The 27796-nt window shown below is 44.7% G+C and overlaps 5 protein-coding genes across 5 annotated transcripts; all 5 read left to right on the plus strand.

The window, feature by feature from the left end:
* Positions 1 to 2786: 2786 nt before the first annotated feature.
* On the plus strand, positions 2787 to 5222 carry PCDHGA1 (protocadherin gamma subfamily A, 1). The gene has a single exon (XM_065873707.1). It carries the CDS (start codon positions 2787 to 2789, stop codon positions 5220 to 5222), a length of 2436 nt encoding a protein of 811 aa, XP_065729779.1.
* A 5459-nt stretch (positions 5223 to 10681) lies between these two features.
* Positions 10682 to 13292, plus strand: LOC136120268 (protocadherin gamma-A2-like). The gene is given in 2 exon segments (XM_065873708.1): positions 10682 to 13104; positions 13106 to 13292. Coding segments are annotated over 2 exon segments (2610 nt in total).
* Positions 13293 to 15811: 2519 nt separating this feature from the next.
* Positions 15812 to 18383, plus strand: LOC136121122 (protocadherin gamma-A3-like). The gene is given in 2 exon segments (XM_065874929.1): positions 15812 to 18331; positions 18333 to 18383. Coding segments are annotated over 2 exon segments (2490 nt in total). The 5' UTR covers positions 15812 to 15892.
* Positions 18384 to 21218: 2835 nt separating this feature from the next.
* LOC136120269 (protocadherin gamma-B1-like) lies at positions 21219 to 22690 on the plus strand. Its single transcript, XM_065873709.1, is given in 2 exon segments — positions 21219 to 21629; positions 21632 to 22690. Coding segments are annotated over 2 exon segments (1470 nt in total).
* Positions 22691 to 24875: 2185 nt separating this feature from the next.
* On the plus strand, positions 24876 to 27401 carry LOC136120270 (protocadherin gamma-A4-like). Its single transcript, XM_065873710.1, has one exon. It carries the CDS (start codon positions 24954 to 24956, stop codon positions 27399 to 27401), a length of 2448 nt encoding a protein of 815 aa, XP_065729782.1. The 5' UTR covers positions 24876 to 24953.
* The last annotated feature ends 395 nt before the right edge of the window (positions 27402 to 27796 follow it).

Genomic DNA, 27796 nt, shown 5'->3' on the forward strand with positions numbered 1-27796 from the left:
GCTGACTCTGTGGCCTGTGACCAGTGCTCTGTGTCAGCCTGAGCCTGCCTGTCATGGTGTACTACCACTGCAAAAACTCACAGAAGACGTGCTATGCTGGGAGTTGCACCTGGAAGTCACATGCCTCTTCAATGGGGCATCACACACTGCAGCTCGACTACCTGGTCGCCAAGGTGGACGCTGACTGGGGCGCAACACCTGACTGTCCTATCAGGTGTCCTAATCTGACTCTTCAACCTGAGAATGCACAAGAGCAAGATGCCCACTGGGGCACTGCAGATGACAGAGACACTGTTCTCTGGGGCTTGCTGGTCACCATGCTCAATGACGACATTCGTCATGCTGCAGCTAGTCTTTGCAGGAGTTGTGGACAGACCTCAGCGACCACCCAGCACCTACTGCCAGAGCTACAGCTTTACCTGGTCATGGCCTTTTCGCCTCTTGATCTTCATGTTCTTCTTCCTAGCAGTGACTCTGGCCATAGCCTGGTGCCTGCAGTGCTCCTCCAGGCCTGCAATTCAGCCTGGTCCAAGACTGGACGTGGAGTTGCTCCCACTTCAGCAAGAGAGATTTGCCCTATTCCTACAGTCAATATGTGACTTCAGATATTGCAAAGTCTTAATTTCTTCAAGTTAACTCAGAAACATCTTCAACTAGATAGTTTCTGTAGTACCAGCGGTGAAGCCTTAACTATTACATTGGATTCAAATGTATTCGTGTGAGTTTTAACACTTTTATTTCATAAATATCACCCTGCTGTAAGCAATCCTGCTTATTTTTTGTTGTCTTTAGGGGTGTGGGAGAGCTCTACAAGTTTGTTTGCTAGTTTCTATGTATATTTTGATTTGTTTCATTAGCCCAGAAAATTCCTTTAGGCAAAACTTTGTGCCTATTAATGTACGTTCTGAAAAATTATGTTTCTGGCTAAAGAGTTCTTTCCTCGAAATATTGAAGGAGGTTCACTGCATCTTTAAGTTTCTGCTCTTGGGCTACATCGTATTTGTCTTTGAGAAGCTGGGAAACTGTAGATTTGGTTGTGTAAGAACATAGAGTCTCTCTCCAAGAACTATTCTGACCTTTGATTATTTCCCTTCATCATTTTCCAGAGCCTTCTCAGTCATGCTGTCCATGGGTTGGCTGCCAATATCTGGCCCAATTTGTTCCTAAAATTGTCAGCCTCTGGAATGCAGAGATCATTCTTCCCTAACTTCTGTGTAAGGATAAATAAATCACACTAAGCCCAAGACACTTTAGTTAGTAACCTTTTACTAATTTGCAATGAGTAAAAGAAGGAAGGCAATATAGTTTTAAAATCTTGCTGTTTTAGAAAACCAACTTCTTTTGGAGAAAACATTAAGTGTGGATGTAGGAGAATACATATTATCCTAATATAGACTATCTAAAAATAAAGATGTGGCCTTTTTATTTTCAATTTTGAAAAATATCACTACCTCTTGTGTCTCTTAAATTTAGTCTAAATTAGATATTCATGTGACATTTTTCCAATGAAATTCCAAGAGCCCAGTGGTTTTTTTGTTGATTGTTTGTTCGTTCGTTTTGGCCACGTGGCGTGGCACGCAGGATCTTAGTTCCCCGACCAGGGATCAAACCCCTGCCCCCTGCAGTGGGAACATGGAGTCTTAACCACTGGATGGCCAGGGAAGTCCAAGCCCAGTGTTATTTTAATATATCAAAATATATTACTTTCAGCTGAGTTGAAGGTCTTTTAAAAGCCCATATTAGGGCTTCCCTGGTGGCGGAGTGGTTGAGAGTCCACCTGCCGATACAGGGGACACGGGTTCGTGCCCCAGTCCGGCAAGATCCCACATGCCGCGGAGTGCCTGGGCCCATGAGCCGTGGCCGCTGAGCCTGCGCATCCGGAGCCTGTGCTCCGCCACAACAGCGAGAGGCCCGCGTACTGGAAAAAAGAAAAAAAAAAACCCATATTAAAGGTCTTTTTAAATCCACATGATACATAGATGCTTCAGTAAAAGAGGAAAAATAAGGATGGAGTAAAATATGTCCTTCAAAATTCCAAGGTTTCTGCTAAATATTCAGAGCGCAATGGATAGGAAATGGGATAGTCCAATTTTTTAAAGTCTTGCTTACACTCTAAAAGTTTATTTTTCCTTTTAGTTTTTTTCATCCTCCAGTCAAAGGGCATTTGCTCTTCTATATGGCCTGTGAAATTATCAAGTGATCAAAATGTACTACAGAAGAAGTGGAGGAATGATTTGTCCCTTTTGTGATACTTCCTGACTAGCAAATGGAAAGCTGATAGCTTGGGAATACTACTGGAACATCCAGGATAGCTTGGATTCTACTGTATGTTACAATTAAGCAATATGTAGATGTAACTAATTAAATGAACACAGCAATTTCTCCTTTTCATAGTTATAATGTATAATGCTTAACTATTTCCTTGACAATAAACTAAGACTTGAGGAAAGGTTGATCAGGTTAATGAGGAGAAAGTTCAAGTATTATCTAGGAGTGCAGTAACTGGTTAGGACTCTGGGTGCCGCTGTTCACCAGTCTGGGAGATAAAGGCAGCGCGCGCGCGCGCGCACACACCCACACACAAACACACCGAGGGGAAAAAAAAACTTCTTAGAACCTCCATCACTGCCAGATTGAAAACAGACTCCCTGAGGCTGCCCAGATCCTAATTCAGGACCCCTTTATGCTCTGAATTCTCCTGAAAATTCGGTTAATTTAGACTCAGAAGAGCAGAGAAACAATACTGTTGGTGCCAGACTGGGAGAAAACTACGAAGCAAGAGAGCAATGACGATTCGAGTGAAGGTGCTCGGCTGCCGCAGGCTGGTCTTGCTGTTCCTTTTTCTGTGGATGTTGTTGGAAGCCCAGGCTGGGAAGATCCGCTACTCAGTGCCAGAAGAGACAGATAAAGGTTTCTCTGTAGGCAACATTGCCGAAGACCTGGGACTACAACCCCAGGAGCTGGTGGAGCGGGGAGTCCGCATCGTCTCTAGAGGTAGGACTCAGCTTTTTGCTCTGAACCCGCGAAGCGGCAGCTTGGTCACCGCAGGCAGGATAGATCGGGAGGAGCTCTGCGCTCAGAGCCTGCAGTGTCTGGTGAGTTTTAACGTCTTGGTAGAGGATAAAATGAAGCTTTTCCCTGTTGAAGTGGAAATAATTGATATTAATGACAACACTCCCCAATTCCAGTTAGAGGAAGTAGAATTTAAAATGAATGAAATAACCACTCCAGGTACCAGGATCCCTCTACCTTCTGGGCAAGACCTTGATGTGGGTATGAATTCGCTCCAGATGTACCAGCTCAGCTCCAACCCTCATTTCTCCCTGGATGTGCAACAGGGACCTGATGGGTCCCAACAGCCAGAGTTGGTCCTGCAGAGTCCCCTAGATAGGGAAGAAGACGCTGTCCACCGCCTCCTCCTCACCGCTTTTGATGGGGGCAACCCAGTCCGTTCAGAAAGCCTCCGAATTCGAGTTCAGGTGGTGGATGCAAATGACAACCCTCCAGCGTTTACTCAAGCACAGTACCACACAAGTGTTCCTGAGAACGTGCCGCTGGGCACTCGGCTGCTCACGGTAAAAGCCACAGACCCAGATGAGGGAGCCAATGGGGAAGTAACATATTTGTTTCATAATATAGACCACAAAGTGGCACAAGTATTTCACTTGGATTCTTACACAGGAGAAATATCAAATAAAGAACCTCTGGATTTCGAAGAATACACAATTTATCCAATGGAAATTCAAGCTCAGGATGGTTCAAGCCTCATGGCCAGAGCTAAGGTGCTGGTCAAAGTTCTGGACATAAATGATAATGCCCCAGAGGTGACCATCACCTCTGTCACCACTGCAGTCCCAGAAAACTTTCCTCCTGGGACCATAATTGCTCTTATCAGTGTGCACGACCAGGACTCCGGAGACAATGGTCACACTACGTGTTCCATTTCTGGAAATCTACCCTTTAAATTAGAAAAGTTAGATGATAATTATTACCGTTTAGTGACAGAAAGAACAATGGACAGAGAACTTACCTCCCAGTACAACATCACAGTAACAGCAGCAGATCAGGGAACTCCGACTCTATCTACCGAAACATACATTTCACTGCAAGTGACAGATATCAATGACAACTCCCCTGTCTTCCTCCAGGACTCCTACTCCACCTACATTCCAGAAAACAACCCCAGAGGTGCCTCCATTTTCTCCGTGACTGCCCACGATGCTGACAGCAATGAGAATGCACGAGTCACTTATTCCCTGGTGGAGGACACCATCCAGGGGGGACCTCTATCCTCCTTTGTCTCCATCAACTCAGACACTGGAGTCCTGTATGCGTTGCGCTCCTTCGACTATGAGCAGTTCCGTGACCTGCAACTGAGAGTGATTGCAAGTGACAGCGGGGACCCGCCGCTCAGCAGCAACGTGTCACTGGACATATTCGTGCTGGACCAGAACGACAACACACCTGAGATTCTGTACCCCGCCCTCCCCACTGACGGTTCCACCGGTGTGGAGCTAGCACCCCGCTCCGCAGAGCCTGGCTACCTGGTGACCAAGGTGGTGGCTGTGGACAGAGACTCGGGCCAGAACGCCTGGCTGTCCTACCGCCTGCTCAAGGCCAGCGAGCCGGGACTCTTCGCGGTGGGGCTGCACACGGGCGAGGTGCGCACAGCGCGGGCCCTGCTGGACAGAGACGCGCTCAAGCAGAGCCTGGTGGTGGCGGTCCAGGACCACGGCCAGCCCCCTCTTTCGGCCACTGTCACGTTCACAGTGGCGATGGCTGACAGCATCCCAGATGTGCTGGCCGACTTGGGCAGCATGGAACCCTCCACCAACCTGGACAACTCCAGCCTCACGCTGTACCTGGTGGTGGCGGTGGCCGCGGTGTCCTGCGTCTTCCTCGCCTTTGTCATTGTGCTGCTGGCGCTCAGACTGTGGCGCTGGCATAGGACGCGTGTGCTCCAGGCTTCAGGAGGAGGATTGACGGGCGTGCCTGTCTCTCACTTTGTGGGCGTAGACGGGGTGCGGGCTTTCCTGCAGACCTATTCCCACGAGGTCTCGCTCACCGCGGATTCGCAGGTGAGTCAAGTGACCTTCCCGCAGCCCAACTACGCTGACACGCTCATCAGCCAGGAGAGCTGTGAGAAAAAGGATTTTCTATCAGCACCCCAGTCTTTACTTGAAGACAGAAAGCAAACATTTTCTCAGGTAAACTTTGTGTAGTAAATTTATGTAGGTAAAAATAATTCCTGAGTTTACTTACTTGCTTCCATTCTTTACTACTAACAGTTCTCTATTTCCCATATATCATTGTAGCTTTCTATTTACAAATTCTGGGAAATCATTAAATGTTTATATCCGAGTATATTTATCATTGTTCTTTCATTAGAACAAAGAGTTCTAATGAAAAAAGTTGTGGAAAGAGCACTGCATTAGAAACAAGGAGATTTGGCTTCTAAGGTTTTCTTGCTTGCTTCTGGCCAAATAATTTTATTTGTCTGGATTTACCATTCTCTTATCTAGCAAGGATTGTGTGTTACTAGAAAAGGTCCACCAATATTAATGTGACTAATACTGTTTTCAAATATCCTTAAGTTATAAGTATCTCCTAATTTATCCTTAAATTTAATGTAGATGTCATCTGTCGGGGCGCTGTTTTATTTGGGGACATTTGAAAGGGTAAAGATTGTCTAAAGTAGTATTTTTAAGTTGTGTTAATATAAAATTATGGAAATCTAGGTAAGCTGCAAATTTAAACTTTCTTAGCCTTTTGTTTAGTTATTTATTTTGACATGCTTTATGCGTGCTCAAGAATGCATCAGCTGTTTAAGTAACATGAAATTAAGTAATAAGATGAATGACAGAAAATTTTCTGTGCAACTTGAGAAATAGTTTGAAGCCTCGTGATTTGTATATTATGCCTGTAATGTAAACAACTAACAGAAATCAAGTATATATTCCATTTTAATGTGTGTAAGCTCTTCACAAGAAATGCATCGTAGGGGAGTAAATCTATGCTTTGATATACTTACTCTGCTCCAATAAATTAAAGATACATGTATAAAATAAAAAAGAAGAAAGCAGAAGCATAGTCAGGCACAAATAAAAGATAGATAGCTAGGGGGCTTCCCTGGTGGCGCAGTGGTTGAGAGTCCGCCTGCCAATGCAGGGGACACAGGTTCGTGCCCCGGTCCGGGAAGATCCCACATGCCGCAGAGAAGCTGGGCCCGTGAGCCATGGCTGCTGAGCCTGCGCGTCCGGAGCCTGCGCTCCGCAACGGGAGAGGCCACAACAGTGAGAGGCCCGCATACCGCAAAAAAAAAAAAAAAAAAAAAAGATAGATAGCTAAATGGACCGAAGATGGGACAGAAAGTGGTGAGCCAGGCTAAAACTAAAGTGGGAATTCTAGTCTTGTACTTAGATGAGATTGTTCAAGCAGTGTAATAGGGACAAAAGGGCTTTGGGCTAAACAAGGGACCTGAGCCAGGCTTACTGCTTGCATCCAAAATAAGCAGTTAGGCCCCTTAGCTAGTTAAAAAGGGGGAAAATCACATAAAAACATTACCTACCAGTTCCCATGGTTGTAACTTGTTGCAAGCTAAAGACCAAGGGAGTAAGGTGGACACAGATGCTGGCTTCAGAAAATGAACACTATGTCTCTCAGACCTGAGCTGTGATATTCAGAATACCACTGCCGCATACCATTAAAAGTGCCATTAAAATACCTAGTTATGGTCTGGGACCTGGAGAATTCTGGAACTTTCTTTTGCTAGTGAGAATTTCCTGCCAACAAATTATTATTTTTTAGGTAATCTTTATTTTCTCTGATGGCTTTAAAAAAATTTCTCTCATTCTTGCTGTATGTCTAAGTGTGGATTTTTATTTTTATTTTCTGTTTGGTACCAAGAGTATACTCTCAATACCATAAGTTGTTACAATTTAAAATTTTCTCAACTCTTATAATTTAAAACTTTGCTTCTGTGTATATATAAATGACCTTTTCACCTATTGAAACACCAAGATTGCCAAGTTGGTTGATTTTTTAAATCCATCTATTCTGCTGACAAGATACGTGCTTAAAATACAATTATACTGAAATACTGAAGATAAAGATGTCGATAGATATGCACACACACCCTACACACAAGAAAGCAGTCATGTCAATTTAATATAACACCAAAGTAGTGTTTAAGGCAACAACATTAGTGGTGATTTTTTTAATGAACTGATCATACTTATAAAAAGAACAGACAACCAAAAGGATATAAAAATCATGAGCTCCTATTACCAAACAATATAGCTTTGAAAATAATACAGATTATATTCAAATCTGAAATTTAAAAGAGATTTTAACACAGTTCCATAAGAAATAATACATCACACAGGCAGAAAATTACTAAGCACACAGCATATTTGAATAACAGTATAGCTTTGGAAATAATACAGATTTTCAAATCTGAAATTTGAAAGAGATTTTAACACAGTTCCATAAGAAATAATACATCACACAGGCAGAATATTACTAAGCACACAGCATATTTGAATAACAGAATCTATAAGCTTGATCTGACAGATTTGTTGGGTATTTGTATACACAATAAATATAGAATAGCCAATTTTTACATGAACATATGGAAAATCTACAACAACTTACTGCATAGTCATCACAAAAATCGTAGAGCAAATTTCAAAGTACAAATAGTATACATGCCTTATGTAGTTAAATCACAAAGTGGCTGGTGAGGAAAATAGGGAGGGATTAGTAAAAGGGTACAAACCTTCAGCTGTAAGAGGAATAAGGCCTTAGGACCTAATGTATAGCGTGAGACTACAGTTGACAACACTGTATTGTATAATAGAAAGTTGCTAAGAGTAGAACCTGATGCTCTCACACACACACACAAAAAGGTAAATACGTGAGGCGGTGGATGTGTTAATTAGCTCAGTAGAGGAATCCTTTCACAATGTATACATATATCAAATCATCATGTTGTACACTTTAAATATCTTACAATTTTATTTGTCACTTGTACCTCAATAAAGCTGGAAAAATCACAAAGCAAACATTTTAAAATAGTAAAAGGAAACAGAAAAGTTTGGACATTTAAATCTACAACCCTGAATTACTCTTGGATTTAAAAAATCACAATGAAATAAAAACTACAAGAATTAAAATATTACTTATTAAAAATTGTGGAATACAGAGAAAAGAATATTTAGGGGTAAATTTGTAGACAACTATAAGAATTTCAAAAAGCAAATGATTTAAAACAAGTGAGTTTAGCTTGCCACTCAAGAAAGAGAGCAAGAAAGATATAATATTAGCATAAATTTAAATAAAATAATAGGAAAAGTAACAAAAAGTATAAATTATTGAAATGCAAACAAAGAAGAATTATGATGATGAAGCAATAGAAGCCAACACCAGTGGGGAGAAAATGAAACTACTGTCAAGTCCAGTGCTGGGACTAATATTGGCTAGTCAGATGGCATGACTAAAATTCATTTTAGAGATCTTAAAAGAAAACCCCAAATTCTGATTATAGACAAAGACCTGGAAAAGAGAAAGGGAAGGAAAAGCAAGTAAGACTAGGAAAAAATAAAACAGCTTAATACGAAGCAAGAAACATGAGTGGGAAATAATATACAGAGTAAAACCAGATGTTGTCAAAGACAAAGAAACAGAAATCTTTAGAGAACTACAATAAGGGATGTCGAGCAGTTATTTAATGAGACTCAAAAGTATCAAAACAATGTTGAAGAAAAAGTTTTAAAAAACAAACTAGAGGCTCTACTAGAAAACATAGTGAGTTAGTATCAGTTGTTTCCAATAAATATTTCATCAGGGTTCTCAGAGGAATGGGTTAAAAATGAAAAAAGTTCAATGGGGAAGAAGCCAAAAGGCAAAAAGACTGAAATGAGACCAGAAGTGTGCAATCTCGCTCAAGAATGTTGATTCAAAATCCTATCTACTATATATGCAATATTTATAGCTTACGACTAAATGGGGTTTATTACTTAGGGATGCAAGAATATTTCAATATAAGAAAATCTAATAATATAAAACTTCATATTAGGGGATTGAAGGTAAAAAGCCATATGTTCATTTCAACAGAGGCATAATAAAGGTCTTGAGAACATTCAACACATGATTAAAATCTTTTAGCAAACTGGAAATTGAAGGAAACGTCCGTAACCTGATAAAGAGTATCTATCAAAAACTTATAGAGCTACCCAAAGCAATCTACAGATTCAGTGCAATCCCTATGAAAATCCCAATGCCTTTTTTTGTATAAATAGAACAAAATCCATCCTAAAATTCATATGGAGTGTCAGGGGACCTCAAGTAGCCCTAACAATCTTTTTTTTTTTTTTTTGCGGTACGCGGGCCTCTCACTGCTGTGGCCTCTCCCATTGCGGAGCACAGGCTCCGGACGCGCAGGCTCAGCGACGCGCAGGCTCAGCGGCCATGGCTCACGGGCCCAGCTGCTTCGCGGCATGTGGGATCTTCCCGGACCGGGGAACAAACCCGCGTCCCCTGCATCGTTAAGCGGACTCTCAACCACTGCGCCACCAGGGAAGCCCAGCCCTAACAATCTTGAAAAGAACAAGGAACAAACCACCTTCAGTTTCCTTAATGTTCGTGCTGCCTCTCGCCTCCAAGAATTTGTACTAAGGTTCTAGAACACTACTCCAGCCTCTTTCTTGATCCAGTCATACCTTTTAGGATCCAGCTTCAATCTTGTCCTGGAAAAGTCTTTCCTGACCCCCAAATCTAGGCTGGATACCCTTCCTATGTATTCTCCCATTGCCCAGGGTTTCCAACCATCATAGCAGTTACCATACTCTATTAAAATACTCTGTGTACTTTACTGTGTCCTCCCTTATCCTGTAGGCTTCCTGAGAACAGGGACTGTGTTCATCAGGTGCACCATTTCTATCTCCAGCATCAATCAGGCAAAGTGTCAGGCCTTAATTGGGTAGTCACCCAATTAAATGTCCGAAAATTCAATAATTTAAATACAGATTTTGGGGAAAAAAATACAGGTTTTGAAGTTCAATACTAAGCCATTAAGCACAGAAATTTAAAATATATAACATTAGAATATAATGTAGCTAATATTTTTAGATTAATCTTATTGTCTCTGAATATAAAATAAGAGGTTGAAGATGTTTGGCATAAGGGCAGAGGCTGCCTTGATTAATGCCTCCAGCGTTCAATGATACTTTCCTTGCAACTACTATCAAGGTCACATTCATTCACACCATTCTTATTCATTCTGAAAAAAATCCTCCTGACTTGAAAGAGCTACTTCTAAGGTATCTTAGAACTGTAAGATTCTTCAAAACAACTTGAAAGTCACAGGGGCAACAAATAATAACTTGGGTTTACCTGAAAGAGTGCAGAAATTACTTAGGCCTCTGGGCGTCGCTGTTGACCACCTAAGAAGGAAGCCTGTGAGACATCCACTCCAACATTACGGCTCGCATAACACAAAGGGCTGGGCGTTTGGCCCGCAAGCTTCGGGACGGCAAAAAAATTAAGTCCAGCAGCCCACTACTTCTCTCCACAGTTACCTGGGTCCCGTGAATGCTTGTCACCTCAGACCCTGAGGAATAAAGATTGGAGTCCCGGCCTGGATGCTGGAAGTTGCCTGGGAGAAAAGACTGCAGCTCAAGAAATGGCGGCTCTGCTAAAGTTGCCAAACCGCGGAAGGCTTGTCCTGCTGTGCCTTCTTTTGGCGACCCTGTGGGAGGCTGGAGCTGGGCAGATGCACTATTCTGTGCCAGAAGAGATCGAAAAGGGCTCATTCGTGGGCAACATCGCTAAGGACTTGGGGCTGGAGCCTCAGGAGTTGGCGGAGCGCGGAGTCCGCATCGTCTCCAGAGGTAGGACGCAGCTCTTTGCTCTGAACCCGCGAAGCGGCAGCTTGGTCACCGCAGGCAGGATAGACCGGGAGGAGCTCTGCGCTCAGAGCGCGCGGTGTCTGCTGAGTTTCAACATACTCCGGGAAGATAAATTGAGTATTTATTCAGTGGAGGTGGAAATAACAGATATTAACGATAATGCCCCTCGCTTTGTAGTAGAGGAACTGGAGCTAAAAATCAGTGAAATGACTACGCCAGGATTCCGGATCCCTCTGAAGAGCTCACATGATGCAGACGTCGGAGAGAACACCCTCCAAAGGTACGAACTTAATTCAAATGACCACTTCTCCCTGGACGTGCGAAGCGGAAAAGATGGGAATAAGTATCCGGAGCTGGTGCTGGAACGCGCCCTTGACCGTGAGGAAGAGGCCGTTCACCATCTCGTTCTTGTGGCTTTGGACGGGGGCAACCCTGTCAGATCTGGCACCTCCCGCATCCGCGTGATGGTCCTGGATGCGAACGACAACGCGCCTGTTTTTACACAGCCCGAGTACCATGTAAATGTTCCAGAGAATACGCCCGTAGGCACCCGGATACTCACAGTGACAGCCACTGATGCAGATGAGGGATACAACGCTCAAGTGGCATATTTTCTGGAGAAAAATCCTGAAGAAACCTCAGAGGTATTTGAGCTTAAGTCATCATCTGGAGAAATAACGATCACAAAAAGCCTAGATTATGAGGATGCCAAATTCCATGAAATTGATATTGAAGCTCAGGATGGTCCAGGCCTTCTGACCAGAACGAAGGTCATTGTCGCTGTTCTCGACGTAAATGACAATCCCCCAGAATTTTACATGACGTCTGCTACCAGCTCAGTTCCTGAAGACTCTCCTCCAGGAACCATAATTGCACTTTTCAATGTACATGACAGAGACTCTGGGCAGAATGCATTTATCACATGTTCACTCCCGGAGAACCTTCCTTTCAAATTAGAAAGGTCAGTGGACAATTACCACCGACTGGTTACAACCAGAGTCCTTGACAGGGAACAGTTTTCTTTATACAACATCACTGTGATCGCTAAAGATGGAGGGAACCCACCTCTGTCCACAGATGTTCACATTTTGCTGCAGGTGACAGACATCAACGACAACCCTCCCACCTTTCCCCACACGTCCTACTCTGCCTACATTCCAGAAAACAACCCCAGAGGTGCCTCCATCTTTTCCATGATGGCGCATGACCCTGACAGTGATGACAACGCCCATGTAACCTATAACTTGGCTGAGGACATCGTTCAGGGGGCGCCTCTGTCCTCCTACATCTCCATCAACTCTGACACTGGCATCCTCTATGCGCTGCGTTCCTTTGACTATGAGCAATTCCATGAACTGCAGCTGTGGGTGACAGCGCATGACAGTGGGAACCCACAGCTCAGAAGCAACGTGTCACTGGACATATTCGTGCTGGACCAGAACGACAACGTGCCGGAAATTCTGTACCCCGCCCTCCCTACCGACGGTTCCACGGGTGTAGAGCTGGCACCCCGCTCTGCAGAGCCCGGCTACCTGGTGACCAAGGTGGTGGCTGTGGACAGAGACTCGGGCCAGAACGCCTGGCTGTCCTACCGCCTGCTCAAGGCCAGCGAGCCGGGACTCTTCGCGGTGGGGCTGCACACGGGCGAGGTGCGCACAGCGCGGGCCCTGCTGGACAGAGACGCGCTCAAGCAGAGCCTGGTGGTGGCGGTCCAGGACCACGGCCAGCCCCCTCTTTCAGCCACGGTCACGCTCACGGTGGCAGTGGCGGACAGCATCCCCGAGGCCCTGGCCGACTTGGGCAGCATCAGGACCTCTGCCAACCCCGACGACTCAGGTCTCACACTCTACCTGGTGGTGGCGGTGGCTGCCATCTCCTGTGTCTTCCTCGCCTTTGTCATTGTGCTGCTGGCGTTCAGGCTGAGGCGCTGGCACACGTCGCGCCTGCTCCAGGCTTCAGAAGGCGGGTTAGCGGGTGTGCCCGCCTCTCAGTTTGTGGGCGTGGACGGGGTGCGGGCTTTCCTGCAGGCCTATTCCCACGAGGCCTGGCTCACCGCTGACTCGCGGGGGAGTCACGTGATCTTCCCGCAGCCCAACTACGCGGACACGCTCATCAGCCAGGAGAGCTGTGAGAAAAAGGATTTTCTTTCAGAACCTCAACTTATACCTGAAGACAAAGAAGAAACTTTTTCTCAGGTAAATTCTCTTCGTAATATACCTGTGAGCTACTTTGCTAAAAGAAATAAATTTACCTAATTACTTAGCTGTCTCCACAGTTTACCATACCTTTTCTATTTCCCATATTCCTTTGTGGATATATTCAGTTTTTAGGAAATTAGTCCTGGTGAATTATTTCTTTCTAGTTCTAAGTGTTCACACAGTGTAAACAGGAAGAGGAGCTAGAATCATTGCGTCATGATTATAAATCAGGAGTTAGTAAGTGAAGGTGATATTTAAGTTATCAAAAGAGCACTGCCTGAGGAACTGGCTTCTCATACTTCTTTCTTGTCCCTGAGGAAACCATCTCATGCACGTGGATCAACAATTCTTTCCTTCTTAGAAATATAAATGTTGACTTTTGTGTTTCCCCAGATGCCTCCCTCCTTTAAAATTTAAGGCTTTTATGTTTATTTATATTTGTTTATGAATAATGAAATACTTTAGTTGGTTGTTTTCTTCTCACTCAGTCTTAATATTTTTTCTTCAGTTTGGCAGTGAGATTCTTCATTTTTCTTGATTTGCATGATCTTCCCTATTAAAAGATGCAAATTTAGAAATATATATACTTCACCGTGTTTCAGGAGGGTATGTCATGGAATCTCTGTTTAGTTAAAAATCTCATTAGCCTCTAAAGTAGCTCTGTGTTCCTTTAAGAAGTGATTGAGTTATCATTTGCTCTATAATACATGGTTTGTATAGCAGTGAAGATGTTTCTATTCCGTGTTACTTTTTTTAAAAAATAAATTTATTTATTTTTGGCTACGTTGGGTCTTCGTTGCTGCACGTGGGCTTTCTCTAGTTGCAGCAAGCAGGGGCTACTCTTCATTGTGGTGCGTGGGCTTCTCATTGCGATGGCTTCACTTGTTGCAGAGCATGGGCTCTAGGTGCACGGGCTTCAGTAGTTGTGGCTTGCGGGCTCTAGAGCGCAGGCTCAGTAGTTGTGACACACGGGCTTAGTTGCTCCATGGCATGTGGAATCTTTCCAGACCAGGACTTGAACCATGTCCCCTGCATTAGCAGGCGTATTCTTAACCACTGCGCCGGCAGGGATGTCCACCCCCCCCCCGTTACTTTTATTTTTTCTCATATGTGCAAACCACATTGCCTTTTTATCTTTAAAAATAATATATATCCTCAAGGATTCAGAGACCATATCAAATTATTGCCCCTAAAGGTTCTCCTTTTACATTTCTCTTCTCAAAGTTTCCTACTCACAGCAGCTGTTAAAAATGTTTCCAATTCCTCAACCAACATAAGTCCCCCTTACAACCAAGTTTACCTTCCCCATTCCTCTTCCCATGTTGGCTTTTAGTATGTTAGCTATATATTTAATAACAGAGAACAAAAATTATGCTAATATATAAATGGGATCATCTTTTATTTGGAAAAATCATGTACTAAGTCAGTCATGTATATAATGGTATTGTCATTCTTTAAGGTGCTGTGATTCTTTATTGTTTAAGGGCATTGGAGGGAGAATTGATCTGAAATAATGCATTCCATTGTCTTACTACTGTTACATAATATTCTTTGAGATAAATTTGGAACTCACTGTGGAATAATATGTCATAACATTTTGCAGGTAAATAGAAGTATGAACTGAGGAAAATTGAATACAAAGTTCCTTCTAGTGCTTATAGTAACACTTCCTGAAAATAAATGCCTTATACATAGGTATATAATGCATCATGATTGAAGTGACAAATGAATTCCTATTTCTGTGCTTGGAGAGGAAAACAAATACAGGAAAAGGGTTTCTGGCATATAAAACAAAACTTTATCTCCACTAGTTTCAGTTTTTCAGTCCTTAGAAACATCTTCATACTCTAGATTTAGGCAAAGTGGACGACTTTCAGTACCCTGAAGTTCTGTGGTTTCTCTCTCACATCTAAGCATTCCCATGCTCTCCTCTCTCACATCCAGGCCTTATCCCTGATCCACTTCTCTCATGCTTCTTGGGGAAGCCTTTGCTAACCTCCAAGGCCAGGTTGGAGGTCCTCCCATTGCCCTTGGCTTCTCCCATTATGGTAGTTATCTCAATGCACTGTAATTCCTTGTTTGCTTTAATATCCTTATAACTCTGTGAGGGAAGTGGCTGTGTTCATATTGTTCACCTTAAATCCCCAGGTTTTGTCGTACACTTAATTATATGTGTGTTTAATGTATGGGTTAAATGGAAAATATTGAAACCAAGATGTCAGGCTATCAAGGACAAATTTCAAGAGGCATGCCCTATAAATATGGCTGATATTTCTGTGAGGTTCTTAAACTTTGTCTGAACATTTCAAAACAGTAACTTCAGCATGTTTGAAGCAATATTAGTGATCTTAAGATTATCTCATGGCTTCCCAAGGAAGATAACTTGAAGTCACATCCTTTAACATATAGCGATTCAGTTATGTGAAATAAAGACTGATCCCATTACCTCTGATAAAAAGAATTTCAGGTGCTGAGAAACAGAAAGTCTGGCTTGGGTTTGTCTAAGAGGGTGCAGTAAACGGTTATGCCTCTGAGCGTCGCTGTTCACCACTCAAGGAGGAAAACGCCACTGAAGAGCTAATCCATTTTCTTGTTTCCAAAGAGCAAAGAACCAGCAAATCACATTTACAAGATCCGAGGCTGCTCCAAAGCTCACCCTTTCAGTCAGCCAGCTCCGTAACCTATAAATTAGGCCCACGAAAGGGTTACTTCCTTGAGAAAATAAGACTGAAGTCCGTCGTGAGAAATTGGTACCCAATTCGGAGAAAATAATTCACCAAAAAGGAAATGACCAATTACCTGAAATTCAGAAATGGCGGAGGACTGGCCCTGCTGTACGCGCTTCTGGGGACGCTGTGCAAGACCGGATGCGGGCAGATCCGCTATTCGGTGCCAGAGGAGCTGGAGAAAGGCTCCTTCGTGGGCAACATCGCCAAGGACCTGGAGCTGGAGCCCCAGGAGCTGGCGGAGCGGGGAGTCCGCATCGTCTCCAGAGGTAGGACGCAGCTCTTTGCTCTGAACCCGCGAAGCGGCAGCTTGGTCACTGCGGGCAGGATAGACCGGGAGGAGCTCTGCGCTCAGAGCGCGCGGTGTCTGGTGAGTTTTAACATCCTGGTTGAAGACAAATTGAAAATTTTTGAAGTAGAAATAGAAATTAAAGACCTTAATGACAATGCTCCTGATTTTCTAACAGAGGAATTGGAAATAAAAATTGGTGAACTAACGGTTCCAGGAACTCGATTTCCACTTAAGACTGCATTTGACCCAGATGTGGGCATGAACTCTCTGCTGAGCTATCAGCTCAGCCCCAATGACTACTTCTCCCTGGCTGTGAAGAGTGTCTCTGATGGGGCCAAGTACCCAGAGCTGGTGCTGCAGCAGGCTCTTGACCGTGAGGAAAAGAAAGTTCACCAGCTTGTCCTAATTGCTTCTGATGGTGGCGACCCTGTTCATTCTAGCAACTTGTGCATCCAAGTGATAGTGCTGGATGCAAATGACAATCCACCAGTATTTACTCAGTCTGAATATCGAGTAAGTGTTCAGGAGAACTTGCCGGTAGGCACCTGGCTGCTCACGGTGAATGCCACTGACCCTGACGAGGGATTTAATGCTCAAGTATCCTATGTACTAGATAAAATGCCTGGGAGAATCGCTCAGATTTTTTATCTCAACTCAGTGACTGGGGATTTATCAATATCACAAAGCCTAGATTATGAGGATGCTACTTTCTATGAAATTAAAATTGAAGCACAAGATGGACTAGGTCTCCTTTCAAAAGCTAAGATTCTGGTCACAGTTCTGGATGTGAATGACAATGCCCCGGAAATTACGATTACTTCTCTCACAGAATCAGTCCCAGAAGAGGCTACTGCTGGAAGGGAAATTGCCCTTATCAACGTGCATGATCGGGATTCCGGGCAAAATGGGCAAGTCACAGTTTTTGTTCTGGGAAATATGCCATTTAATTTAGAAAAATCAATAAACCGATATTACCGCTTAGTGACAGCCAGATGCCTGGACCGTGAGCAGGTGTCCGAATATAACATCACTCTGAGAGCTACAGATTGGGGAAGTCCGCCGCTGTCCACAGACACACACATCACCCTGCATGTGGCAGACATCAATGACAACCCACCTGCTTTCACTCATGCCTCCTATTCTGCCTACATTCCTGAAAACAACCCCAGGGGAGCCTCCATCTTCTCTGTGACAGCCCAGGACCCTGACAGCATCGAGAACGCCCACATCACCTATGCACTGACTGAGGATGCCTTCCAGGGGGCACCTCTCTCCACCTACATCTCCATAAACTCGGACTCCGGAGTCCTGTATGCCTTGTGCTCCTTCGACTATGAGCAGGTTAGAGACCTGAAATTATTGGTGACAGCCAGTGACAGCGGGGACCCTCCACTCAGCAGCAACGTGTCTCTAAGCATACTCGTGCTGGACCAGAATGACAATGCACCTGAAATCCTATACCCCACCCTCCCCACCGATGGTTCTACTGGTGTAGAGCTGGCACCCCGCTCTGCAGAGCCCGGCTACCTGGTGACCAAGGTGGTGGCTGTGGACAGAGACTCGGGCCAGAACGCCTGGCTGTCCTACCGCCTGCTCAAGGCCAGCGAGCCGGGACTCTTCGCGGTGGGGCTGCACACGGGCGAGGTGCGCACAGCGCGGGCCCTGCTGGACAGAGACGCGCTCAAGCAGAGCCTGGTGGTGGCGGTCCAGGACCACGGCCAGCCCCCTCTCTCCGCCACAGTCACTCTCACAGTGGCAGTAGCTGACAGCATCCCGGACGTCCTGGCCGAATTGGGAAGCCTCAAGCCCTCAGCAGACGCTGACGACTCAGACCTCACACTGTACCTGGTGGTGGCAGTGGCCGCAGTGTCCTGCGTCTTCCTGGCCTTTGTCGTCGTGCTGCTGGCGCTCAGACTGCAGTGCTGGCACAGACCGCATGTGCTGCAAGCTTCGGGAGGTGTACCAGCGGGCGTACCCGCCTCTCATTTTGTGGGCGTGGACGGGGTGCGAGCTTTCCTGCAGACCTATTCCCAGGAGGTCTCGCTCACCAGGGACTCGCGGAGGAGTCACTTGATCTTCCCGCAGCCCAACTACGCGGACACGCTCATCAGCCAGGAGAGCTGTGAGAAAAGCGAGCCTCTCCTGATATCTCAAGATTTACTTGAAATGAAAGGAGATCCCAAGCAATTTCAGGTGAGCTTATTTCTTTTTGAACATTATAAAAAACAGTTATGCCAGTGTGGTTATTATAAAGCTTTAACACACATTTATTTGAAAATAAAGCAATGTGGTCGTCATTGATTCTTTTGTTTAAATATATGTTCCTCTCTTCTTCTGGGATTGTGGTGGGGCTGCACTTGCTGATCTGGTATGGCTGAGTGGGCCTAGTAAATAGTTCTGACCAATGCATTGTAAATGGAAGTATGTGAATTTCTTCCCAAATGAAGTTCTAGTTGCCATTGTAAGAATTACCAGATTTCTAACTTACTCTTTGAAATTGTGACTGTGCCATCTATCTGGGTCCTTGAATAACTACAGTGACAGAAGAGCCCTGTGGTGGACTCAACATTGATCTGTATACCTGCGATAAGTAGACTTTTTCATTTTAAATCATTGTGATGAAGTTTGTCACTCCAACCTACCTAATCTATCCTGGTAAACAGGCATATATATATATATAAATATAATATATATTATATATATATAAACACATATATATATGGTATTTTAGGCTATAATAATGTGATGCTTAACTCCTTCCAAGACAGACCAAACTCATTTCATTCTGATGACATAAAAATGATAGGGTAAAAAACATAGATGTTGGTCAAATTCTTTTACCTGGCGTGTAGTCCCTACTTTGTATACTTAAAGTGTGTGTGTGTGTGTGTGTGTGTGTGTGTGTGTGTGTATCCATATGGATTTCAGCCTTTTCTCTGAAGGTGGGAAGCTCAATTGCCTAAACTGTTATGAGCCTTGGAGTGGCAGGTCTTGTCCTTTGGGAAGGATTTTAAAATGTAAGGAGATATGTCTTAACCTCTATGAGAGGTTTCCAGACCATCCACTTCAACAATGGAATAGGAGTCCTACAACTTTCTTGGGCTAGAAATTGTTGGCCCATTTTGAAATTTATGAAATTAATTTCACCCATAAAATCGCACCAGAGAGTCATCCAAAATTAGGCCAAAATAGATTTCATTAGGTCTCAAACAAAGGAATACAGCTCTCCTTCAGTGTGTTAGGAAAAGGTACAGTCAAAAGTGTGAGACAAAAGGACCTGAACAAAATAACTGAAAGCAGAGAAGTGTATATTCTCACTCAAGCCTGCAAATGCATCACAGAAAAAAGGCACATTACCTTTGGAATATTTTTTAGGAAAAATCTTTACAATATTACTATACCTTTCCTTGTAATGAGAAAAAAAATTAAATGGCTAGGGTCAGGGGAACTTTATACGTTCAAAGAGAATTTTCTAAGAATTTCATATAAAACATAGCCTAGGTGGCTCAGTCGTTAAGAATCTGCCTGCCAATGGAGGGGACACGGGTTCGAGCCCTGGTCCGGGAAGATCCCACATGCCGCAGAGCAACTAAGCCTGGCGCCACTACTGAGCCTGCACTCTAGAGCCCATGCTCCTCAATGAGAAGCCCACGCACCGCGGCGTAGAATAGCCCACACTGTCCACAACTAGAGAAAGCCCGCACACAGCAACGAAGACCCAATGCATCCAAAAATAATTAATTAAAAAAAAAAAGCATAGCCTACATATACCCTGGGAAAATGCACAGAGTACAAAGGCATCTACTTGTATGGATTATAAGAAGTCTCAGACATCCCATTTTAACTAAAAAGGATTTTTGAAGGATAGGCAAGACTTCATTACAATAAAAAGGGAGGAGGGTTTATAATAAGAGGAACAGAAAGTATAAAGGCATGAAGTAGGGAAAACAAAGGAAACGATGTCTTCAGAAAACAGATAATAATCTGTCTTGACTGGAATGTAAGAGGGGTATTGATTAGCACTGCAAAATAACAGAATAAATTGTTGAGTTTGTATTTAATTCGGTAGTGCATTTGAAATAAAGGTGTTTGTTTTAGTTACCCAAGACTGGTTCAAGGATTACAGGTAAGTTTCAAAATGGAGTGTCTAAGAACTCTCACTTCCTCTCCAAGATTTACCAGTGGTCAAATCAAACTCATTACACTTATTAATGGTATAAATTTACTGGAGCTGAGAATTGGCATTAAGGAGTATTTGTGTATACAGTCATATAGTAAAGAAGCACTGACTTCAAAGAAATAAATAAGCTTACACAGGATTTAGTTTTATAAAAACATGTGTGTGCTCAAATTGGTCTCTTGTGCTTAGATTGGTCTCTTTAACAAAATATCAGGCTCCTCTGTACGTAATGGGAAGATTATCTATGTTTTAAAATGATGAGCAATATATTAAAATAAGTCTAGGGCTTTGACTCACTCCTTTTTTTGCAAAGATTAGACCTTTTTATCCACTACCAGTAACCTAATTGGTTACATCCATACTAGTCATGCCAGTGTTTATAAATACAGTGGAATCACTGAAGATATTTCTGCCCCCAAAACTGAAAAAAAAAGCTGTATGCCTTATGAAAAATATTTAATGAAGAAAGAAGAATAAAATGATGGCAACACTTCAAAGATTATGAAAAGCTAGAAAATATCAGATTTAAAGGGAAAATTTGAATAGTTTGTTCTTTCCAACAAATAAAAAGACAAGATATATAGGTTCAAGAGCTTACAGTTTGAGGAATAAATAGTTGGGCAATATGCAGTTTTCTCAGACAACCTCTGGGTGCTACTGTTGACCAAAGGGAACATAAGGGTTCTCAGTTCTGCAGGAGTGATGGGCAGAGTGTTTTTCTGCTTTGTCCTGTGCACATCAGAATGCAAACCCACCTCCTGTGCAACCTCAAGCGCCTAACAAATAAGTCCTACCCTCAAATCTCAAAAGTCCAGGGAGCTGTCATTGATTTTTTTAAACACCCCAGAGACATCTTGAAGAGCAGCTTCCCAGAGAGTTCAAGAAATGCTTAGGAGCTCCAGAAAAGCTGAAACAATGAGAAGTCAGGTCCTGCTTCTCTTCCTACTGTCTTTGTTGTGGAGGGCAATCTCCCAGGAGATCCAGTACTCGATTTCAGAGGAGCTGGCCAAGGGCTCCAGGGTGGGGAACCTGGCCAAGGATCTGAGGCTCAGTGTCCAGGAGTTGCCAGCTCGAAAACTGCAGATTAGTGCAGAGGAGTTTTTCAGTGTGAGTGCAGAGGTGACATTAATGTCCTTCTCTAGCCAGATTCCCGAGGGCTCAGACCTTGGAACCGTAATAGCCCTCATTAAAGTCCGAGACCAGGATTCTGGGCAAAATGATATGGTGACATGCTATATTCAGGAAGGAGTTCCCTTCAAATTAGAATTCACCTCCAAGAATTATTACAAGCTAGTGATTGACGGTGCCCTAGACCGTCAAGAAAGCAGAGGGCAGAGTACAATGTTACCATCACAGCCACCGACAAGGGCAAGCCGCCCCTCTCCTACATTACAAGCATCACCCTACACATCCGCGATGTCAACGACAACGCTCCAGTTTTCCACCAGGCCTCCTACGTGGTCCACGTGGCAGAAAACAACCCGCCTGGAGCCTCCACCGCCCAAGTTAGCGCTTCAGATCCACACTTGGGGCCCAAAGGCCACGTCTCCTACTCCATCCTGGCCAGCGACCTGGAGCCGCGCGCGCTGTCGTCCTACGTGTTCGTGAGCGCACAGAGCGACGTGGTGTTCGCGCTGTGCGCCTTCGACCACGAGCAGCTGCGCGCCTTCGAGCTGACGCTGCAGGCCCGCGACCACGGCTCGCCCGCGCTCAGCGCCAACGTGAGCCTGCGCGTGCTGGTGGGCGACCGCAACGACAACGCGCCCAGGGTGCTGTACCCGGCGCTGGGGCCTGACGGCTCGGCGCTCTTCGACATGGTGCCGCGCGCCGCGCAGCCCGGCTACCTGGTCACCAAGGTGGTGGCGGTAGACGCCGACTCTGGACACAACGCCTGGCTGTCCTACCACGTGCTGCAGGCCAGCGAGCCCGGACTTTTCAGCGTGGGGCTGCGCACGGGTGAGAGGCGCACGGCGCGGGCCCTGGGCGACAGGGACGCGGCCCGCCAGCGCCTGCTGGTTGCTGTGCGCGACGGGGGACAGCCGGCCCTCTCGGCCACCGCCACGCTGCTCCTGGTTTTCGCGGACAGCCTGCAGGAGGCGCTGCCGGACCTCAGTGACCACTCTGAGCCCACTGACCCACAAGCTGAGCTGCAGTTTTAGCTGGTGGTGACCTTGGCCTTGATCTCAGTGCTCTTCTTCCTGGCAGTGATTCTGGCGGTCGCCCTACCCCTTCGACGCTCCTCCAGCCCCGCTGCCTGGAGCTGCTTTAAGCCTGGTCTGAGTTCCAAGTCTGGACGGAGGGTTCCCCCCAACTACAGTGACGGAACATTGCTCTATTCCTACAATGTGTGTGTTGCCTCGCATTCAATTGTGCGATTTAAATTGTGAAATTTAATTTTCACAACGTGACCCAAGAAACAGCTACCCCTCCGGATCTCCTAGGAGAAGATCCTTCTATGGGTATATGTGCCAGTAATGAAGACTCCCAAATCTCTTATGATTCCTCTTTTTCCCATCACGTGAGTTTTTGCAGACTTTCTTAAATTTTATTATTGTATTTTATTCTCGACAGTGCATCATTATTTTCGGTCCTTGTTCATTGTTCTAGTGGTGGTAGTGGGAGAGGAGGTATATAGGATGGGTGGAGATTGGTCCCTTGATTGCTCAGTAGTCTTGGAAGTTACCTAATTGCTACTCAATTTGCACTCTTGGCATTTCTATATGGTCAACAAATCCTGCTAAAGATAGCTTTTTCTTGGATGTCACCACCCTTAGTAATAGAACTGCCCTTAATTAGTTGATGTGTAATACTCCTTTTTTTCAAGATTGTAAATGTATTGACAGTTCTTTCTGCCTAAGTTAATGTTCATCTTCATCAAATACATTCTAGTTGTTTATCTTTTTTCTGCGATGTGTATTTTAATATAGCCTTCCAATAATTCTCTTAGCACTTTTTTGCCTTACCACTTGCAGCAAAGACTGCCAGGTTTTACATTTGAGTCACTAACTTTGGGTCTTTTTTCCCACTTCAAAATCTGTCAAGAATAATTTTCTTGACCATTCTTTTTTTTTTTTTCTTGACCATTCTTAAATAATTTATTTTTATACCCTTTCTACTTTGTCACTAGTATAGTAAGGAATGTAACAAACATTTTTTGTATGCAGAGCCTTTTCTATATTACTTTTTAAGTACAGGTTTCTGAGAAGTGAGTCAAATTTTTTCAATATATTTTACTTTACCTCCCAATCCCCAGCAATTTGTGAGTCTTTTGAGGGTTGTGAAAAATACCTTTAATCTATTCTCCAAAGTCTGAGAATTTTAAAACTCTGAATAGTTAATGGACTTTTGTGTCTGGTCAAAATTTATGAGTAATTTCTAGAAACTAATTATTATGTGAGTAATAATCTAAAGAACTGAGTACTTGCTGCTTTATTTCAAGTTTTCTCACATTAGTAAATTAAGTATTCATGAATAAGAAAACTATGAAACATGCAATGATTATATACAATTACTAAAATATTTCCTTTTACTGGTTATTTCTAAAATCAAAACTAAAGTAAACTTATAAATAAAAGTAAGATAATACCTTCTGGATGTGTCCTAATGTGGAAACGATCACTGAAACACCATTTCCTCTTCACAGTGCTTCAGTTTAACTTTTCTGTCTTCTTACCTTTATTATTTCCTTTTAAGATCAGTTATTTACCCATTGTTTTAGATTTTGCAGCTGCATTAATGACTCATTCGTTAAGCATTGAAAGCCTATTTCAGTGTATACTCTAGGAAAGGTGCTGTTCTAGAGTGAGGACTCACTGTGAACATGATCATCACAGATATAACCTGTGGCCTAGAATCTTCTTATATAAAATTAATGAGCAAATGTCTTTCCCAAACCTATTATCATATTTGCCAAGCCCATTTGCACAGGGGTAAGGCTAACTCTTTGAACAGTAGATATTTTCTTACAAGGGAATTGAAAATTTGCCCCAGATTCTAAAGGGTCAACCCATGTGAGAATACTTGTTTCTGCATAGGTTGGGACTGGAGCCCAGACCTGTCTTTGCATCCATTTATTCTTTCAGTCTTCAAGTATAACCTTGCTCCTGGGAGGGATAAATATGTCCCTTATGCAATACACAGTAGTGAAATTGGGCTATGAGAATAAATAATGCAAAGACTTAAAAAGAGGTAGAAAAATTCTTACCAAAAAAAAAATTGTCTCTGAAAAAATAAATTATTTTATAAGTCTTATTGTACAGGAATCTTTGTATCACTTCTGGATTTTCATTGCAAATTGAACAGCAGGTGTTTGACTTTTATCATTTTGGGGAAAAATAGAATAGGGAAAAGAAATGGTGTACACAAGTGATACTTTATTTACCAAGAATAGACTGCAGTAACAGGTTAGGACTCTGAGTGTCGCTGTTCACCAATCGGGGGAAGAAAAGAACCAGGAAATTAATACAAACCACAAGATTTCTGCATTACAAAGCAGTAGCTCTGGGGCTTTAGAAAGCTTCGAACTGGACCCCCGAGAGCGCCAGCATCCAACGGTGAAAGCACATTATCTTGGACCCTGAAGGTCCTTGGGATCCTCAGGCCTCCACCAAGGGAACACCCACGAGCAAGCTATTCCGCCGCGGGGCTGTAATGGCGGCTTCTACTTATTGCCCAGACTGCAGCCGGCTGATCGGGATCTGCGTTCTCTTGGGGGCCCTGTGGGAAATCCGGGCCGAACATATCCTCTACTCGGTGCCTGAGGAGCTGGAGAACGGCTCCTTCGTGGGCAACATCGCCAAGGACCTGGGGCTGGAGCCCCGGGAGCTGGCGGAGCGCGGAGTCCGCATCGTCTCCAGAGGTAGGACGCAGCTTTTTGCTCTGAACCTGAGAAGCGGCAGCTTGGTCACTGCGGGCAGGATAGACCGGGAGGAGCTCTGTGACAGATCTCCAAAGTGTGTAGTAAACCTGGAGATTCTCCTAGAGGACGACGTGAAGATTTTTGGAGTAGAAGTGGAAATAATCGATGTTAATGATAACGCGCCCAACTTTGGGGCAGAGCAAAGGGAAATAAAAGTAGCTGAAAATGAAACTCCTGGGACAAGATTTCCTCTTCCTGAAGCTTTTGATCCGGATATAGGGATAAACTCTCTGCAGGGTTACCAGCTCAGCTCGAATGGTCACTTCTCCCTGGATGTGCAAAGAGGAGCTGATGGGATTAAGTACCCTGAGCTCGTGCTGGAGCGCGCCCTGGACCGCGAGGAAGAGGCGGTTCACCATCTCGTTCTCACCGCCTTCGACGGAGGCGACCAGGTTCACTCTGGCACTGCCAGGATTCATGTAACACTTGTGGATACCAACGACAATGCCCCAGTATTCACTCAGCCCGAGTACCGTGTGAGTGTGCAGGAGAACGTGCCGGTGGGCTCCAGGCTACTCACAGTAAAAGCCACGGATACAGATGAAGGAGCCAATGGAGAAGTCACATATTCTTTCCGGAAAGTAAGAGATAAAATATCCCAGCTATTCCACTTGAATTCTCTGACTGGGGACATAACAATATTGGGGGATCTGGATTATGAGGACTCTGGGTTCTATGATATAGATGTAGAAGCCCATGATGGGCCTGGTCTCCGAGCCAGAAGTAAGGTACTGGTGACAATTCTGGATGTAAATGACAATGCCCCAGAAGTCACAGTTACATCTCTCACCAGCTCTATTCAAGAAACTTCTTCCCCAGGCACAGTAATTGCACTTTTCAATGTGCATGACAGTGATTCAGGAGAGAATGGCCTTGTCACATGTTCTATTCCAGATAATCTGCCATTCACACTTGAAAAGACCTTTGGAAATTATCATCGGTTGTTGACACACAGGACTCTGGATAGGGAAGAAGTCTCAGAATATAACATCACTGTAACTGCCACTGACCACGGAACTCCACCATTGTCTACAGAAACACACATCTCACTGAACGTGGCAGACATCAATGACAACCCACCTGCCTTCCCTCAAGCTTCCTACTTGGCCTACATTCCAGAAAACAATCCTAAGGGAGCTTCTATCTTCTCTGTGACCGCCCGTGACCCTGACAGTAACGAGAACTCAATGGTCACTTACTCTCTGGCTGAGGACAAGCTGCAGGGGGCGCCTCTCTCCTCCTATGTCTCTATCAACTCTGACACAGGTGTATTGTATGCTCTGCGCTCCTTTGACTATGAACAGGTTAGAGACCTGCAGCTACTTGTGACAGCCAGCGACAGCGGGGACCCTCCACTCAGCAGTAACGTGTCTCTGACCATATTCGTGCTGGACCAGAACGACAACGCACCTGAGATTCTGTACCCTGCCCTTCCCACCGACGGTTCCACCGGTGTGGAGCTGGCACCCCGCTCCGCAGAGCCTGGCTACCTGGTGACCAAGGTGGTGGCTGTGGACAGAGACTCGGGCCAGAACGCCTGGCTGTCCTACCGCCTGCTCAAGGCCAGCGAGCCAGGGCTCTTCGCAGTGGGGCTGCACACGGGCGAGGTGCGCACAGCGCGGGCCCTGCTGGACAGAGACGCGCTCAAGCAGAGCCTGGTGGTGGCGGTCCAGGACCACGGCCAGCCCCCTCTCTCCGCCACAGTCACACTCACGGTGGTCGTGGCTGACAGCATCCCAGACGTCCTGACTGACCTAGGCAGCCTGAAGCCCTCAGCGGACCCTAATGACTCGGGCCTCACGCTCTACCTAGTGGTGGCGGTGGCCGCGGTCTCCTGCGTCTTCCTCGCATTTATCATCGTGCTGCTGGCGCTCAGACTGCGGCGCTGGCACATGTCGCATCTGCTCCAGGCTTCAGGCAGCAGGTTGGCCAGCGTGCCCGCCTCCCACTTTGTGGGTGTGGACGGGGTGCGGGCTTTCCTGCAGACCTATTCTCACGAGGTCTCGCTCACCGCGGACTCGCGGGGGAGTCACGTGATCTTCCCGCAGCCCAACTACGCGGACACGCTCATCAGCCAGGAGAGCTGTGAGAAAAGCGAGCCTCTCTTGATATCTCAAGATTTACCTGAAAGAAAAGGAGAACCCAGTCTTCAACAGGTGAGTCAGATCTTGCCACACTGAAACGTAGGCAGAGAGCTGCATAAATGTCTCCAATTACATATAAAAGACACTTCTTTTTTAGTATTCTTTAAAGTGGAACGGCAAATGATCCTTCAATAATGATAAATAACAGTTACTACGCCTAATAGTTGTTGATTACTTATCCTTTGTAATCTTCATTCGGTTATAGTTTCAGCAGCAATTTCTTAAGTTTATACTTCTAACCCTCTCACGTCTTTATTTTTTTTAACATCTTTATTGGAGTATAATTGCTTTACAATGGTGTGTTCGTTTCTGCTTTATAACAAAGTGAATCAGTTGTACATATACATATGTTCCCATATCTGTTCCCTCTTGCGTCTCCCTCCCTCCCACTCTCCCTATCCAACCCCTCTAGGTGGTCACAAAGCACTGAG

This window comes from Phocoena phocoena, chromosome 3 (genome assembly GCF_963924675.1).
Source record: "Phocoena phocoena chromosome 3, mPhoPho1.1, whole genome shotgun sequence".
Taxonomy (NCBI): domain Eukaryota; kingdom Metazoa; phylum Chordata; class Mammalia; order Artiodactyla; family Phocoenidae; genus Phocoena; species Phocoena phocoena.

Excerpts from the sequence above, each read along its gene's own strand:
- PCDHGA1 (XM_065873707.1), top strand. The coding sequence starts at position 2,787 with ATGACGATTCGAGTGAAGGTGCTCGGCTGCCGCAGGCTGGTCTTGCTG.
- LOC136120270 (XM_065873710.1), top strand. The coding sequence starts at position 24,954 with ATGGCGGCTTCTACTTATTGCCCAGACTGCAGCCGGCTGATCGGGATC.